This window comes from Anas platyrhynchos, chromosome 1, assembly GCF_047663525.1.
Source record: "Anas platyrhynchos isolate ZD024472 breed Pekin duck chromosome 1, IASCAAS_PekinDuck_T2T, whole genome shotgun sequence".
NCBI lineage: Eukaryota > Metazoa > Chordata > Aves > Anseriformes > Anatidae > Anas > Anas platyrhynchos.
This window is the reverse complement of record NC_092587.1, coordinates 143,786,045-143,803,882: the sequence shown is the minus strand read 5'-3', so window position 1 is coordinate 143,803,882 and position 17,838 is coordinate 143,786,045. Positions and strand designations below refer to the sequence as shown.

Sequence of the window (17,838 nt, the reverse complement as noted above, 5' to 3'; positions counted from 1 at the left end):
CACGTCCCAGCACCCAATGCTCGTAACACAGTCTTTAACAGTCCATTGTACCTCTCAACCTTCCCAGAGGCTTGTGGGTGATAAGGGATGTGGTACACCCACTCAATACCATGCCTCTTTGCCCAGAAGGTAACAAGATTGTTTCGGAAGTGACTCCCATTGTCAGACTCAATTCTCTCTGGTGTACCATGACACCACAATACTTGTCTTTCCAGGCCCAAGGTAGTGTTTCGGGCCGTGGCATGGTTTACAGGGTATGTTTCCAGCCACCCAGTAGTTGCTTCTACCATGGTGAGTATGTACCGTTTGCCTTGGCGGGTTTTGGGGAGTGGTCCGATATAGTCAATTTGCCAGGCCTCACCGTATTGAAACCCTAGCCATCTCCCCCTGTTCCAGGGAGATTTTACCTTCATGGCTTTCTTGACTGCAGCACAGGTCTCACGCTCATGGGTAACCTGTGTGATGGCCTCAATGGTCAAGTCCACCCCTCGATCACGAGCCCATCTCTAAGTGGCATCCCTCCCCAGATGTCCTGATGTTTCATGGGACCATCGAGCTACAAACAGCTCACCCTTACGTTCCCAGTCTAGGTCCACCTGAGCCACTTCAATTTTCGAAGCTCGATCCACTTCTTCGTTGTTCTGATGTTCTTCAGTAGCGCGACTCTTGGGCATGTGGGCATCTACATGATGTACTTTAACAGCCAGCTTTTCTACCCGGGCAGCAATATCTTGCCACAGGGTAGCAGCCCAGATAGGTTTACCTCTGCGCTGCCAGTTGCTCTCTTTCCATTGCTGCAGCCACCCCACAGAGCATTTGCCACCATCCATGACTCAGTATAAAGATACAATGCTGGCCATTTTTCTCTTTCGGCGATCTCTAGGGCTAGTTGTATGGCTTTTACTTCTGCATACTGACTCAACCCACCTTCCCCTTCCATGGCCAGAATAGCAGAAATAGAAACTTGGGTACACAAAAAAAATAAATCAGAAACATCTGGACCTGATCCTGGGCAACTGTGTCTAGGATGCCTGAGCAGTGAGTTTGGACAAGATGATCTCTCGCTCATCTTGCAATCTGCTCAATAAGCAAATAAGCAAGTAGGAGTTTAATATTCAAACCACTTTAACTCAGGACAATAATGACAGTCATGACAAAGAACTTAAAGAAATTCCTCCCCCCCCCCTCAGTGCTATCAGTTTCTTTAACTACAACAGCAGTACTGAAGGTACTTCCTCACTGCTCATCAGAGGAAGAATGACATTTCAAAGGCCTTTAGTCTACTGACCATCAACATCAATTAGCATGTTCAAAATAAGTACACAACGCGATGCAAATTGCTCTTCAGCAAGCCAAAGTGAAGACAATAGTTATTTTAACAAGACTAAGATTTAATTTGTAAAATTTGACATTCCATACAAATATGTCATAACACAAATACACCCAAAATATGCCAGTGTCTGAACTTATTTAACATGCAAAAAAAATCAATTAGAACACATAAAAAACAACCATAAGCTGCAATTTTACATTTATACATCAGAAGTGTCCTTTTTAAAGAAGTGGAAATAATTAATCAATAACATCTAAATACTGATTTATACTGCTAGAACATCTGTATACTCAAAAGCCAGAATTCTATATTTGCCCACAGTCTGTAATGACAACTCTTCCACTTACTAACCCGTTGGGAGAACCAAAGGATTCGATCTTTTTCACAACATCCATTCCATCTTTCACAAAACCAAACACCACGTGTTTAAAGTCCAAGGCTTCTACTTTTTTGAGTGTTATGAAGAACTGAGAGTTATTTGTATCCCGACCCCTATTTGCCATTGACAGCAATCCAGGACCCGTGTGCTTCACTTCAAAGCTCTCATCTTCAAATGCGTCTCCATAAATTGACCGTCCACCTGTTCCATCATGGTTAGTTATATCACCTCCCTTAAAAAAAAGGCACAGCATTTACTTTCAAGTCCCAAAGAACAAGATCATCACGAACATCATGATGTTCGAGAACATCGACCAATAGCACAGTTACATTCTTTCCAAAATAGAGTTTTTGTTCAAAAAACACAGGTAAAACCTCATTCTTAGTTATCACAAGTACTATAGTTACTTGGATATAAGGCTTTCCACCTTCAGCAGATTTGCCATTTGTATATTGCTATCCATTTCTGAATTTGGAAACGATTGTGCCCTGCCTTGAGGGATGTAGCATTATGCAAAAGCATTATTGTAGCATGTAAGGAATTCAGTTTATTTTACCTGTTTTAAGTCATTATACCTCCTACTGAATATTTGGAAGACTTTTAGGAACGAAGGGAAGGTATACGTGAGCAGATACCGATCTCCTATGCCTTCAGAAATTATGGGGAACTTGCTCATGCTACTAAATGCATGCAAACGTTTAATAGCAGTGTTGCCTACATCAGGATTCACTAGCAATGCACGAAGATATTGAGAACTGAGTATTTTTAGGACAAAGCCACTGCATGATACAAGAAATAGGAGACCTTTTAGACTGAAATTGGAACATCTAAAAAGATGGAATATTGATTTTGCAGTGCAGGTCATCTGAAATGTAAAGTGTTCATCAAAAGGTGGAAAGTAAGCGTTCTTAGCAGGTGAGCATATGGAAGCTCCACTCTGTGGAAAGAGACAGCTCTGAATGTTCGTTTTGGGAAGCCTTACTTTCCTTGCTGCTTCTGTTCAGCAACAGGCCCCTTGTCTGTGGGAAGAAGAAATCTCTATCTCCATTATTTCTTCTACACTAAAATGGCAGCACTAACAGCATCAGGCAGCTGACAAACAGTTAAAGAGCGCTCAGCTTAGGGCAGCATGTGCTGCTTACACCTTTGCTTGTCTCCTTGTAGAGAAAGGACAAGAAAGAGTATCTTGTGCTCTAGATTCATGGTGCCACTGAGCACGTGCTATCCTGTGATTTTTGTAGTGGTACTGTTAGACCAGATGGGTTTCATTCCCTCAAAAAGTCTTCACGTTATGCTTACCTGACACACAAAGTCAGTAACTATTCTGTGAAATCTGGTGTTCTTGAATCCAAATCCTTTCTCTCCTGTGCACAGGGCCCTGAAATTTTCAGCTGTTCGAGGGACAATATTTGAAAACAGCTCCATGGTTACACATCCTAAAGGTTTGTCATCAGCAGAAACTTCAAAATAAACAACGGGATTGGTGTCCTTGGACAGTCCTTCTGGCAGTCTGTTCTTCAATTTGGAAATGCTTCTTTGGCAGCTTTCAAATACATTCTTGAAATTAGCAGCTATTTGTGGATCTTTAAACTTAACTGCAAGTCGTTCTACTTTTAGCTCCCCATCTGAAAACAAATCCAAGAACAGGTTTCTTTAGCTCTAATTCAGAATAGTAAGATACAAGTAGCTTTTGTTTGGTATAGCCTCCTCAGAAAAAAAAGCCACACAAAGATACTTAAAAAGTGAAAAAACACCAAAACAACCCACCTGCATAATCCGTGGCTGTCCAAATTAAAGCATTGTTTGATGTATCTGAAGGTACTAAATTCATTTCATTGGTGATTACATGGTTTGCACACACTTTAAGAACTTGTTCCCTTCTCATTAAGACTCTGTAAGATGTCTTCAGAGTATTAAATAGGATCTTTATCTCTCCAACACCACGCTCCTTCCACTGAGTAGCATCTCTGTCCCACCTGTACAGTTTGGCTCGCTCTTTGAAAAGAACTTCTTCATCTTCTTCTCCTGATTTTACTTCCACCTAGAACACAGCACAGTAGAGTACCTATGATTTCCCAGAACTGCTGTCACCAACAGAATTACATATTACACACTTATCATGGTTCTGACATATTACAATGAGAAATTATTTCATGTTTTCCTTTCTTGAATGGTTTTGTGCCGACAGCTCTACAGATATTCATCATGCACATAAATGAAACGCCCAAGCTTTTCAGAATTTAGGAGCCCAATGAGCCCCAGTGTTTGAAATGAATTCTAGCACTGCAACACTACTTCCCCGTGCTGCATGAGGCTTTACTTTTTGTGTGCATTTCTCTTTTTTACGAAAGCTATTGAGTGTTTTGGCATGTTCCCCCAAAAAATTTTGTATGTGCCGAATGATGTGCACACTGAGAAGTGAGAATACAGTACTACTGGCATTCTGGGCATTACCTTTTCAAGATTGTTAAAGAACTTAACATTTGCATCTGAACAGAATAAATATCAACTGTGAATAGTACATTGAGGGCTGACAGCTGTATTCCTTGTTACTTTACATATGTGTATTACTGGTCTCTAACACCCTTTAGTTAAGGCATCTTCCAAAGATATGGAAGACTTGAGAGAACTGGAGAAATAAGTGACAAACAAACTTTTCTGAAGGGAGAAGTGACACTGAAGGAGACACGAAACAAAACATCAAGTAAGGCAAGAAAGAAAACCACAGGAGTCCTAATATGACAAATGGATGAGGAAACGCACACAATATTTTTTTTTTTTTAAGAAAGAAGGAAAGCACATTACAAACTACAATCAGATTAGCTGTTCAAATTAAAGGATACCACATATTGTTTATTTGTGCTGTGGTAGTGTTCTTTAGTAATTACATTGATCTGTAATTAAATTTTATTATTTACAGAAAGACAGGCTATAACCATATCGAACTTTTTTCACCTTGTTCTACGCACTAAGGCTAAATACCAAATCCAGAAACAAGGAACTGCATCAAGCCTCAAAAAGTTACAGAAGACTACCTAAAGTTAAGCTTTACTGAAGTTTAAGGCTCTACTTCTTGAAAAACTATTTCTTTTCAAATTAAAAATAATCGTTTCCTTAGCTTTGTGCATTTAATTGTGCCACACCTTTAATGTTCAGTGATTCTAGAAATCTCTCACCTATCTGAGAGCAAAAATTTCAAATTGGGTGGCTTTCAGAGAACTGAAACTACAAGTCACCAATAGAAAATCCTAACTGAGTTGCATTAGCAGTGACAATTGTTCAAGTCCCTCCCAACACACCTTGTTTTTCAAATACGGTGTAATGAAACAATTTTACTTTTTAGAAGTTACTTGTACAAATTTTCATGATCTACACTGAGTGAAGATATAATACCCTGAAATTTTGTATTATTAACTGATGCAACTGATACCTTCCCCCAGCAGAAGTTGTACCAGGATTTAAAACAGCACGAGATTCTACACAGGCAGCAGACAAAAAAGGACCAAAGCACAACAGATAGGAAGCATAAGTAGTCAAGTAAAGCATTTTTATACGTTTCCTTTTTTAGCAGATATGCTTATCTTAATGTTCTTTTATATTCTGGAAGTTTCTTTACCTCTGGTAAGGAAACAATGGGCTCAAAGTGGATATCATCATTATGTACGACTTCATCACCGCTATCACCTTCATCTTCATCTGCTTTTCTCTGTGGCTGTGCTCCAAATACGGTTGCTCCAGTATTTGCCCATTTGAAATCTTTATCTACAGTTAAAGAGACTTGCATTTTAAACGTTTTGCTGAGAAATACAGTAATTTGACAATATGCAGAAGCTTGGTGCACAAAGGTATTCTGTATGAAGCAGAAGTCCTGTTCAGTATCCATCTCAGAGGCTTAACTCACCTTTTGACCCAAAAGCAAAGTCTCCAGAGCTTCTGGAAGCCAGATCTGCAAATGACAATTCTGAGGTACTGCTGAATCCAAGTGAGATGATTTTGCCTTCTATCAAACAAGATGGGAAAGTCAAATGCTTTTCTAATCCTCTAGGGAAAACACTTACAATGTCATGTAGTCAACAAGAATAAACTGGAGAAATCTCTACAATACTCTTCCTTTCCCATAAATTAAGAGATATTAAGTCTAAGTTAAGTTCAGTTTGATAATCGTTCGCTTTGATTTATCACTTTGATAAGTAGTCACACAGCATTTAACAATAAACCAATATCATTGCTCTGTAGCAGTCTCATCTGACCATATTAGAATTTGAAACACTGAGATACTTGCATTCCCCTTCATGTTTTCACTAGATTAATACTCATGCTTCAAATTCAATATTGCTACTACATCTGTCCAATGCAACAGCTAGATTAGATGAACTGTTCTACAGAAAAGCATACTTAAGCTCCTAAAAAAAAAAAAACAAACAACATTATAACTACCGTTGACTTTGCCTTGCGATGACACTGAAGAAGCTGATTCACTTTCTTTTTTATTTGTCAGGTTTACAGGTTTCTCATCACCTGCTGGTAAACTCTGCCCTATAGGAACGTTGCCTGTGGTGGAATCTGGCTTCACATCAGCTGATGGAGCTGGTACTTCTTTAATGGCAGGGACTAAATCGGTAGAGCTGGTAACTTCATCGTCCTGAGAAGTTGAATAAAGAGTAAAGCAATAAGCAAATAAGCAAGAAGGAACCTAATATTCAAACCACTTTAACTCAGGACAATAACGACAGTCATGACAAAGAACTTAAAGAAATTCCCCCCCCTCCCCCCAAGTGCTATCAGTTTCTTTTACTACAACAGCAGTACTGAAGGTGCCACCAAATTGGCACCATATTAAGTTCTCTGACTCCCACTTTGCTACAGTGCTTCTAATGCTTCAGAACTGCTCATTCCTCCTTTCAGCCAATATTTTCAGGAAACTCTGGACAGAAACAAGATGTGCATCTATGCAACAATGCCTCCTACAGACAACAGAGGTGGCAACAAGTTCTCCTGAAATTAAGGTGGGTTCATTCTGGCACCAACTAGAAAGCAGGGGCCCACACGAGATGAAATTAAAGATGGCCACCTCGATTTGCATAAAAAAGTAAAAGTTGTAAACAGCTAGGGAAAAAAAATTTGTTGGAAGCTTTCTGACAGTTTTATTAGTTCTTTTTTCTGACGCTTACTACACATTGGACACAACTTTACAAGAGACCCAACTACCTTTGAAGCAGAATGCTTCCGCAAAGACACAATTTCTTTGAAATCAATTAATTCCCGCATACATATTCACAGGGATATTTCTAGCCAAAGCTGTTTATATTAGGAAAACAGCTGCACCTTCTTTCTCTCCCTGACAAACTTCAGGTCTGAACCTCAGTTTCTGTGTCAAAGACTTGAGGCACAGTCAGAGGAGTCAAATAACTTTTCCCCTAATACATGGTTTTCTTCCTCAGAAAGTGAAAAGTGTCAAGTCTTACAAGTGCGAAAATACTTCTACAAATTCAATGACAAAAAGTTCTATGAAGACTTAGTACATACATCAGGAGTTGTTTTCTTTTCCTGAGCAGTAACACATTCTTCTTCGGTTTTCAACTCAGTTTTGCCTGTGATGTCTCCTGCAAAAAAATTAGTAGAAGAGAGCTGGTAAGGCAGCTAACTACTGAGAGAATTTGGGGCAACTATGTTATCAAATAACATCGTGATACACAGGACAACGTAAAGTAAGACTTCAAGAACTTTTCAAACAGCAGCATTATGTCTTCTACACTTGTATTATTACTACTGAGACCAAATACTTTTTTCCTTATTGAACAGCAGTAATTCACATGCTTATAATCTAAGTCTGTAGAATTAATGAACATTTACAGCTGCAGACAAGGTGTTTTTTTTTTCTTTGTTTTTTCTTTTGGTCTTTCAAAGGCATCTTGAAAAGCTCAGCTGTCTGTATTCAGAATAAAGACAGAAGTTTCCAGGTAAGAAGACAGTTTGATGTTCTTGCTTAGAGGCCCTCTAAAAATGGGCCTAAGTCTTTTTTCTTTTCATTCAGGTACTACTAACTGCTAACAATTCAACATACTGTGGTTAAAGATGCATTTTAAGCTGCAGCTTTTCTGATTCCAGTGCAAGTATTCCTAAAACTATCTCAGGAAAAATCAAATTAACCTCAGAGCCCCGGTGTCCTCCAGATTTAGAGCTTAAATCTCAGTATAAAAAAGTTACCTCTTGTCTTTTCAGACGTATCTTTTGCAGGACCTTGTGATTTCCTTTTCCCTTCTGGATAGAGTCTCCCATTAAGTTTTTTAACAGCTGTTTCATAGTCTTCATCTTAAGTATAGGAAACAAATGTAAGTTCTCAAACATCCTCCAAGTACAGAGAAGTCTGTTAAGCCCTTCAGACTCACAAGCCTAGCGAGCACACATAACTTCTGCTAATGTTTAAGTTTTACTCACCAGCAAGTAAGCCTTCACTTCCTATTTTGCAAGTGAGCGCTTTGGTGCACTTGGTTCTTTTTCAGTCTAGATGTCTGGTATAGATTTTCTGAAAGCATGAAACCTATTTCTTGTTCATTTTATTAAGAGTACCACTAAACAGAATTGGGAAGGGAGATGGAAAAGCTTTTGTATAAAATCAAGCAAGCCTGGATCTTTGTGGGAGGCTGCTCATCATCTCCTATTTCCCGTTGAGTGAAACACTTCAGAACTGCAATTTAACAAATTGCTACTGAGTAAATTAAGAGGAATTTAGTTGTATACAATGAGAGTTGATGTAAAATAGTCACAGTTTCTCTGTTAAGAATTTAGTTTAGAATAAAGAGAAGCCAGTCCACCATTCAGGGAACCTGAGCACTTTCATTTTTGATAAAGGCTGCCTCACACTCGACTCTAAAAATACTAATAGATACGCCTCTTGCTCGAATATTTAGTCCTACCTAACCAACTACATTAGCAATGAGCGTGAGCACCCATATAGCCCCAATGCAAATTCCTTTTTGTCATTCCTGGTCCTCCCTTGTTCTGTCTTGAAGACCCAAGTGTACATCTTTGGCACAAATGACGATAACACAAACATTACTGCCCATTGTTCCAAACCAGTATTAGAGTGTCTAGTGGTTCTAATAGTATTATACCCTTTCCTGACAAAAAGGCAATACAAAAATCATTTTTTTTCCTTACCATCATCCTCCTCACTCACATATCCAGGCTTATTCTTATAGCAGAAGAATGTTGAAGGTAGTTGAAGAAAGCCAGCGAGAGCTCTCTGCTCAGGGGTAGGTGTTAACTCGTAAACAATTATAACCTCATCAGATGGAAGATCATCTTCTGGCACTGTCTTCTTCTCCTCAGCTTTGTACAGAAAATGAACAAAGCATTAAGACTACATTATTTTAGAACAGACAGCAACATTATTAGTCCGACACTGCCGTTATTACAGAGCTGAATTCATTCTTAGGTGGTTAGAAACATATTCGGAGCCTACATGTTTTTATTCATCCACAGGAAACAACAGTTAAAGTTACAGAACGCTAGGACAAAGCATGCTACAACTTAAGAATTTCTAAACTACATGCCAAACTACAACCTGTTTTATTGCCTTTGAAATTCAAGCCTCAGATCAGGAACAAACCTGCATTTTTATCATGTTACAAGGATTATTTATGTCCTTACATCAAACAAAATAAGGTGGTAGAAAAAGAGCCATATAGGTGTCATTCACAGAGAGAGAGGAAAAATGCAGGACCGAGAAAGAAAATGTAAAGCCATCTACAGCAACATGTACTATTGAATTGCTTTAAGTCTTTGAAGTTCCAGAAAATATTACATAGCAACTGAGCAGAACTTACGTCAAATTATTTACGAGAAATTTGAGCTTTTTACTAACTAATCTCAACTTATTACCATAGCAGCTGCTACTGAAACTTTTAGTGTTTTAAGAGTAATCTTATAGCTTCATGTTACTGGAATAACAAAATACTGCTATCAGCCTGAAGTTTAACTAGCTTTCCAGCAAGGACAAACACTACCGCTGATTTTATTATACAGCTGCTTCTGCTCTCCAACATCAAGTTGCCTGTTCCACTTTTGCTGAATAAACACTGCTAATCAAAAGGTTAAAGCTAGTAATCTCACATCTTTATGCATAATAGAATGGAAGCAAAGAGGAAGGATGTATCAGTTTAAGGGTCACATGTGGAGTTCCTTTCACTTGTTTTTGTTTAGAGGGGTAAATTACGAAGTAAAGGTTTGAGAGAAACACCTTGGTTAACTATGAAGAACTACCCCATAAGCACATCAATATCCATATATGATCTGTTTCCAAGAATTATTTGATTGCTTTAGTAAGTTAGCCCACTTGATAACATGGTAACATACTGCAGTAGAGGTCTGCATTAAGATGTTCAGCAGAATTTAAAGTGGACTCTCAAAAGCTCACTGTCCTTTTCATCAGAAAGTATTTGCCAGCTTTGTGGCACAACATAGTCAAGCTGGAACCTAAAGCTTCAGCTAAGAACTGATCAGTTCCTGAGGAATACTGATTTTCCTGCTCAAGCATTTTGACATTCATTTCTGCAAAAGATGACATGGAGAGATGATAAATTTAGTGTTCATAGACATGCCCCTTGATATTCTGGCACAACGGACATATTAAAATATAGCTGCTTTTAAAAGTAGCTTTCCCATTTGTATCTTCCAGCAGAATAAAGGAACCTAAGTAGTACTAAAATAAAAGCAGCATTCGAAGTTCTAAGCCCCAGTTCAATTATAAGTGCTTTTGCAGTGTTGTGTGCTTCACATTTGTCCCAGCTCATTGATTTCTAATCAAAGGGAGTAAATCACTTCAGGTTCCTAATATAGCAAAGAGAGATAGCTCAAACTCATAGCCAGCAGACTTATAAAGGCATCCTTTTAGGTCTTTTTTTTTTTTTTTTTTTTAAGGTCTCGATAGCTCTTCTGAGCCTGTACAAGGTAAATGCAGGATAAAATTTTTGAGTAACGAATTTCTAGGTTCCTATCATGATGAAGTTACATATGATTTCATATTTTCTCCAAACCTCATGCAAAAAAACTCACTAACCCTAGCCAATTTAAGGGTTAGTGGTATTATTGAGTACTGTGTTACAAAGGTAGGCACATATGATGCCTGCTAGCACATGCTTAACTAATCTGAATGAATAAAGCAAGTGTCTCACTTTGGTTGAGTAAATATAAAAACTGGATAAAACAAATGTCAAGAAGTCAGTTCAGATCAATACCCAGGTAAGTTCTTCACACACTGATCAAACACTGATTAAGATCCCAGCAATTCAAACATCCACTTGAAGTGACAAAACACTTCAGCAACAGAAAGGATTACAACATGCATTTGACTTCAGAATATGAAGAATGAGCGAGATGTTCATGGGATCACTTAAATCAGTTTCTACTCAGCCTCTCCACAAGTTAACTGTGCTTATTTAAAAATGCTGCAAACACATTAAATGTATCTTCACAGGCTGCGATGAAAACAGTGCCATACACGCATACAGTATATTCTTAAAAGGCTGTTGATTTTGGGACAATACAACTTTCTACTCAGTGAAAGAAATCCACACAATTGCTAGTATATGGAAGGAACAGAATAAAGAGCAATACCACGTGCAACAGCTGGAAGCAGTTTCACTGATGTATTATATTTTTGCTTTTATTTCAGCTTGGATATAAAGATCATGTAGACATAAATATCCAGCTAGTCACAATAATTTTGTTTTATCCCCCCCCATACATACCAGTGAGTATCTGCTAAATATAAAAACACTGAAGTTTAAAACTTAACACATGCAATTGATGTAAATATGAATTAAAATTGTTAAAATACTTGAGAAAAGCTCATGAAAAGAGCTGAAGAAAAGAAAAAAATAGTTTTGCACCTCAATGGAAAATGACTTATGAGGTTCAATTTCTTTTGAACCTTGTCCTAGCAAAACTCAGAAACCATTCTCTGGGAAGATGTTCCCCATGAGAAGCTCTCAAATTATATTTATGTAGATGTGAAAAACTAATTCAGACAGGACTTCTTGAAGTCATTTGCTATTAAGCCAGTCAGAGCTCAAAACAAAACCAAAAGCTACACTGAAGGTAATATAACCCTATCCTAGTTATCAGGAAAGCAGAAATGAACTGTCTGAAGTACCAGAAAAGCATATGATTTTTTATTTCAATTCTTTAAAAACACCTTCCCTTCTCCCAATGGAAATACAAGATGTATTCAAGGCAGCAAGAGTTCTTGCATTTAGGCATTAGCTCAGAATGCTAATTCACTTCACTTTATGGACATTCAATGATGAAAATAAAATCAAATTATTAATAGACTTGTGGATGCCTAAAAACACAGAACATTTGACTTTCAATCAGATATACAGAAAGTGGACAGGAGTTTAGCGTTTGAGTAAGAATAGCTACTCTAAAAATACTAAGCTGGAAGAACAGTGTTTGAAATGACTTTCTGACATTTTTTTTTTAACAGTCTAAGACATTAATTTTAGAAGACTATATTGTGCAAGCTGCAATAAAAACTTGTTTTTGAAAATTAAACTGCCCTTGCATAACTGCATTAGCTCGAGTATGCTTCCAGCAAGCATAACTTACAAGAAGTACTGTTTTTAACATCTTATGATGACACAATCAAGTTGTAAGGTGTAATTTTGGTTAAGGGTTCTGGATGTAAACAAGGTGGTTACATCAGCAAAAGCTGTTTGGCTAACTAAGGTGGACTTCATATTACACATGAAGCACGTGCATATAAGCAGTAGCTAAATTTGGCTCTCTCATCTCTGCCTACGCCTTGTTTTTAAGATTGCAGAAGTTAACATTGATAATAAGGAAAGTGAATTAAGCATTTCCAGCACAGAGCTTGAATATATTTAAGTTTTACTGGTTAACATGTCTAGAAATCTTCAAGCATATTTCACTGAAATGGAAGACCTCAGGTAGGAAGAGAATCACACTTTAAAAATAACAAAAAGAGAATATAATTCCTTTAGTAAAAGAGAATTTTATAGATGCGATGTGTGTGTGTTCAGTAAAACTGTGAAGAAGTGCAAGGCAGGTTTCTGAACACCCTGGAAAAGTAAGACAAACAAACATGCCAAAAGCATGAAAAGGACCATCCATCGTGCTCACACATCAAAGGCATTCTCTTACCTGACAAATAAAGTAGTCAGACACAGAATTTTAAGTACTCTCTTCCAGCATGCATGCTAATTGTAAGGATTACTAAGCCAACTGCTGTGCTACAGTTGGGTTACTGTCCATGCCTGCTAAAGTGTTTTTATCACACATTTAGTGCACCATGTAAATACCTTTACCGTCAGGTTGCAAGGAAGGTGTGCTTGTCCAAAAGGCCATTGGATTAGATTTAAAAAGGCTAAAATTAAATCCTAAAAAATAGATAGTTTGGATATAAGTGTTTAACTGTACTTATAAAGGGGGAGAGGGGAACACTTATCTAAGCTTTGGAAGCATTCTGTACTAGCTACGTGTCACAGTAGGAAAATTCATGTTTAATGCTATACTAGCTTACCCTACTCACCTGAATAAACCACAGCTAACATCTCTGCCACCACACTTTATTATACTTCAGTTAAGAAACAGTTTGTCTTCATAAGTCTGAGACTAGAATGCAAATTATATACTATCATCTGGTTAAACAGTCTTGGAACGGTAGGAAGCTAACCCATCACAACCCCTCCCTCACTGCCCCCTCCTCAAAAGAAGGGGAGAGAAAGTACGCTGGAAAGAAAGAGAGGTGTATTATAGGGACAAAAAAGTTGTGTGAGTAGCATTAAGAGATGACTGCTTAATAAGTTGCATAGCTGAAAAAAAATTATTAGTTCAAAGGACACTCACCTTTTTCCAGAATTCTAAATGAGAAGTTGGCAGGCCCATCATGTGCTGAAGTAGCCAAGTTGTCTACCTTGCCGTCTCGAGGCTTCTGCAGTGCACTGGAGCTTCTTGGTCCAGCTGCTTCCTTCTGCGACGCTGGAATACTGCCTTCGCCTTTTCTTGGAGGAGTGAAGCTGAACCCAAAGAGGGAACCAGTTGCCGAAGTATTTCCAAATGTGAACGTCTTTGACTTTTCATTACTGAAAATGCTTTTGACAGATTCAGATCCAAATACGAACTTCGGAGGAGAAACCACTGCTTTTGTTGGCGTTTCAGACGTGCTCGACACCTCTGAGGCCTCTACAGTTGTATCGGAAGTATCATCGCCATGGCTGAGGTCGGTTCTTTCTCTAGTAGTTTCTTCCAGTACAGCTACAGCATTTTTACCACACGGAGATTCTTTTGGTGTATTGGCACGAGAGGAAATGGGTATTATCAGTGTTCCTTTCTCCTGGGCATTCTTTGCCTCATCAAAAATCTGCTTAAAAGAGTCCGCCACATCTTGCTGTTTGAATCGTACAGCTAGAAGCTCAACTTTCCGTTCTCCATCTGCAAAGTCACACGCGGTCCATACCCACACTCTATCAGTTCCTTTCATTTGTTGCATATTCATATCTGGTGTTATTCTGTGATTGGCGCAGAGTTTTAGTACCTGGTCCCTTCTCATTACTATGCGCACTTGTTTGTCGTCATAGTTCTGCAATATCTTGATCTCCCCAATACCTCTCTCTTTCCACTGATTAGTGTCTTTGTCATATCTGTAGAGTTTAGCTCTGTGACTGAAGACAACTTGCTCGTTTTCCTCACCACTGGTCACCTCCACGAGGTCAGGCAGAGGTACCACAGGTTCAAAGTACTGCCCATCTCTCTCCTCGTCTTGAGTAACATCAGAATCTTCATCTGTGCCTACAGACGTTCTACTCTGGTTCTGCTTGGAAGGAGATTTGGATGGGCTCAAGGCAGATTTAAAGCTGAAATTAAAGCCTGTAGTAGACTCTCCAAATCTAAATAGATTTTTCCGTACAGGGCTACTTGCAAGAGGTGATGCATACACGGAGCTGCTTACGCTGTCATCCAATGCTTCCTCACGCAAATCACAGTTATCCCATTCCAGAGCAGGCCCGGTACTTTCAGGTTGGGGCTTTACAACCAAATCAGAAGTACTGCTGACAGAAGCAGAGTTGACATTTTCCTCCTCTGTCAGTTTAGCTTTGTCATCTGTCAGAAATGTTTTGAGATCCTTTAAGCCACTCTTCATTTCTTCTGCTTTCTGTATAAGTTGAGCTGTCCTACCTGTATCGACAAGTTTGTGGGGTGTCTGTAGTGGTATATCTAGTAGTAGCCTCTGACATTCTTCAAACTTCTGTTTGAATTCCTCAGCCTGCTCTGGTGTTTTGAATTTTGCTGCCAGCTGTTCCAGCTTCGCATCACCATCAGAGAAGTCACTGGCCATCCACATCCATGCTTTGTCAGAGCCAGAGAGCTGTTTCAAGTTCATTGTTGTTGTTATCCAGTGATTTGCACACACCTTCAGTACTTGCTCACGTCGCATTAATATTCTTACTTTGCCATTAACCTCGTTTTTCAGAATCTTCAGGTTGCCCACCCCACGTTCTTTCCACTGGCTTGTTTCTGCATCAAACCTGAACAGTTTCACTCTTTGTGAGTATAGCACTTTCTCATCTTCCTCTCCTGTGAACGGTTCTACTTTTTCAGGCATCTGAACTATAGGATCAAAATGGATATCATCGCTATCCTCAGTTTTATACACATCATCATCTTTCTCACCAACATCAGCAGAGGTGCTTGCTTTGTGATCCATTTTAGAAAGCTGCGAAGAAAACAGCTTTTCACCTGCACCTGAGAAGCCTTTGAAGTTAGGGTCCTTTTTGCCAAATTGAAAGCCTTCCCCAGCAGTACTTTTTGCAAGCTCGGCAAAAGTGCTGCTATTTTGGCCAAAAACAAACTCAACTTTCTCCTTGCTTGCAGTTTCTTGAGATTGAAGGGAAATTCCACTATCTGAAGGCAGTTCCTTTTTGTTTTTTTCATCAACATTTGCTAAGAAGCCAGCTGTACACTCTTTGGATGGATCATCTTTCTTAGTGGCATTTTTGCTAGGTTCCTGTATGCCAAATTTAAATCCACTCGATGGCACTGACATTGAAAAGTTAAATCCTTCCTTTGCAGACTTTGCTTCAGAATCAGCAGGAATTTGAAACGTAAATGCTGGTGTCTTGCCTTCCTCAGCATGACCAAACTTAAAGCCCTTTCCTAAGAAATCACACTTAAAACCTGTTCCTAGTTGTCCTTTGGCAGGTTCAGATAGTTTACTTTTCAAATCAGAAGTCGATGCTGCTGAAGCATCACTAACAGACTTAGCAGATGGATTTGGTGTTTGACAAGCTACACAGGCTGGTGAAGAACCTTCATTCCTTACAAGACAAGTATTACAATCCCACTGGCCTTCCTTTTTAGCAAAAAGCTCAGCAAACGTATTCTTCTGTGGCTTAGTTGCATCAGCAACAGAACTGAGGCTGGGAGCAGGAAGTGCCTGAACGTTTGGTTGACTTTGTGATACAGAGTTCAGAGTCACAGATGTATCAACATTTGATCCTAAGGTTTTTAAGATGTTCTGTGCCTCCTCAAACTTACTTTTGAAAAGCATTGCTTCCTCTGGTGTTTTAAACCGAATTGCAAGCTGCTCTGGTTTTGGCAACTCGTCTGCATAATCTATAGCGTGCCATACAAGTGACCGATCTGACCCAGCATTTGGTGTTAATTTCATATCAGGATTTATGTAGTGATTCGCACAGATTTTGAGTACTTGGTCCCGTCTCATTACGAGACGGAATTTGCCGGAAACTTTATGCTGCAGTATTTTCACGTTGCCAACACCCCTTTCTTTCCATTCCTTACATTCTGCATCAAAACGAAACAGTTTGGCTCTGTTGCAGAATAGCTCTTCTTCATCTTCCTCACCTGTCTTTACTTCAACCTTGTCAGGGAGGGGCACCACAGGATCAAAATGAGGACCATCATCATTCTCGTCTCCGAGGGTGCTTCCTCCCTCCGTTTCATGACTTCTATTGGCCAAATCAGAAGTTGAAGTCATAAATAAAGACTTGTTTGGTTCTTGGAAATTAAACATTTCACTCTTCTCAAAAGCTAAGTTTTTATGTGCATTCTGTGCCACGCCTTCTGTAAAAGGAATGCCTGAAATACGTTTATTGCCAAAATTGAATGAGTTTCTTTGACCAGTTGTGGGGTTAACTGCTTTTTGCTCGGCATATCTATCATCTTGTGAAGGTTTATCAGATGTCAGAAGACCTAAAAGGCTTTCACTGCTGTTAAATCCTGCATTAGCAGGCTGTACTGCAGCTTGTGGAGAAGAAAAGGTAAAGTCTCCATCATTCGACTTGAAATTAGTGTTGAATTTAAAACTTGTCTGTGCTGGTGTTGGCAGACGTGGTTTTGATCCTTCTGCTGTTCCTGGCTGTCCAAATTTAGATTTTGGAAATTCAATGGGTTTTGATTCTTCAGGTTTTAAAGGTGTTGGTGCAACCGAAGGCTTTGTGAAATAGCCAGGTCCGGGGAGCTGTGGATTTGTGCTTGCCTGTGGAACACTGTAATTGTAGTAATCACTAGTTCCATGAGGAGAAATGATCCCAGGAGCATCAAAACGTAAAGATGTGCCATATAGGTCTTGGGGAAACACACATGCGGAGGTGTTTTGCAGAGGTGGTGTATGAATTGGTTGTTGATAAGCATATAGATGTTGCTGAGGTGCAAGTCTGTTCATGCCATAGACAGGTGCCTAAAGAAACAGCAGGTGACAGTTACCTTTTTTTTGTTATGATGACAGAGAACAAGGTATTACTATGCTAGAGCCCACATCGACACGCACTCTTAAGAACAGTGCACATTTTAAATTTAGTTTAGATTTAAACTTATGAGCTTACCTTAAATTGATTATTTTAGATCTTGAATGGCATCTGAAAATAAGCACTAAAGAGGAGCAAAAGATGAACGGGCTCTTTGGTGTTTTTGAGGCTTTTTTTTTTTTTTGATAAGCAAAATGCTCCTTTCCTATACTACTTTTGGGAAAAAACTTAAGTGCCATCACACGTACCCAGCAGGGGACACACATTAGCACATTTACAGACCTGTTTTGCCAGCCGCTCTGCCTGATCCCCACATTAAAGAAAAAGCAGAAACATCA

The 17,838-nt window shown here is 39.0% G+C and overlaps 1 protein-coding gene across 3 annotated transcripts in view; it reads right to left on the bottom strand.

Annotated features, from left to right (window-relative positions):
- Positions 1–1,370: 1,370 nt before the first annotated feature.
- LOC101796526 (E3 SUMO-protein ligase RanBP2) overlaps positions 1,371–17,838 on the bottom strand; it is a 30,536-nt gene continuing 14,068 nt past the window's right edge. The window contains exons 20-30 of one of the 3 annotated variants that reach the window (XM_072031520.1): positions 13,584–17,433; positions 13,037–13,114; positions 8,874–9,044; positions 7,920–8,024; positions 7,239–7,315; positions 6,150–6,354; positions 5,614–5,712; positions 5,329–5,474; positions 3,480–3,753; positions 3,012–3,337; positions 1,371–1,944 (exon numbers count right to left, since the gene is read on the bottom strand). In XM_072031520.1, coding sequence (XP_071887621.1) covers positions 1,639–1,944; positions 3,012–3,337; positions 3,480–3,753; positions 5,329–5,474; positions 5,614–5,712; positions 6,150–6,354; positions 7,239–7,315; positions 7,920–8,024; positions 8,874–9,044; positions 13,037–13,114; positions 13,584–17,433 — 5,637 coding nt within the window. In that variant the 3' untranslated portion in view covers positions 1,371–1,638. The remainder of the gene's footprint in view (positions 1,945–3,011; positions 3,338–3,479; positions 3,754–5,328; positions 5,475–5,613; positions 5,713–6,149; positions 6,355–7,238; positions 7,316–7,919; positions 8,025–8,873; positions 9,045–13,036; positions 13,115–13,583; positions 17,434–17,838) is intronic. The other 2 variants (XM_072031522.1, XM_027445003.3) reach the window with 2 other exon arrangements.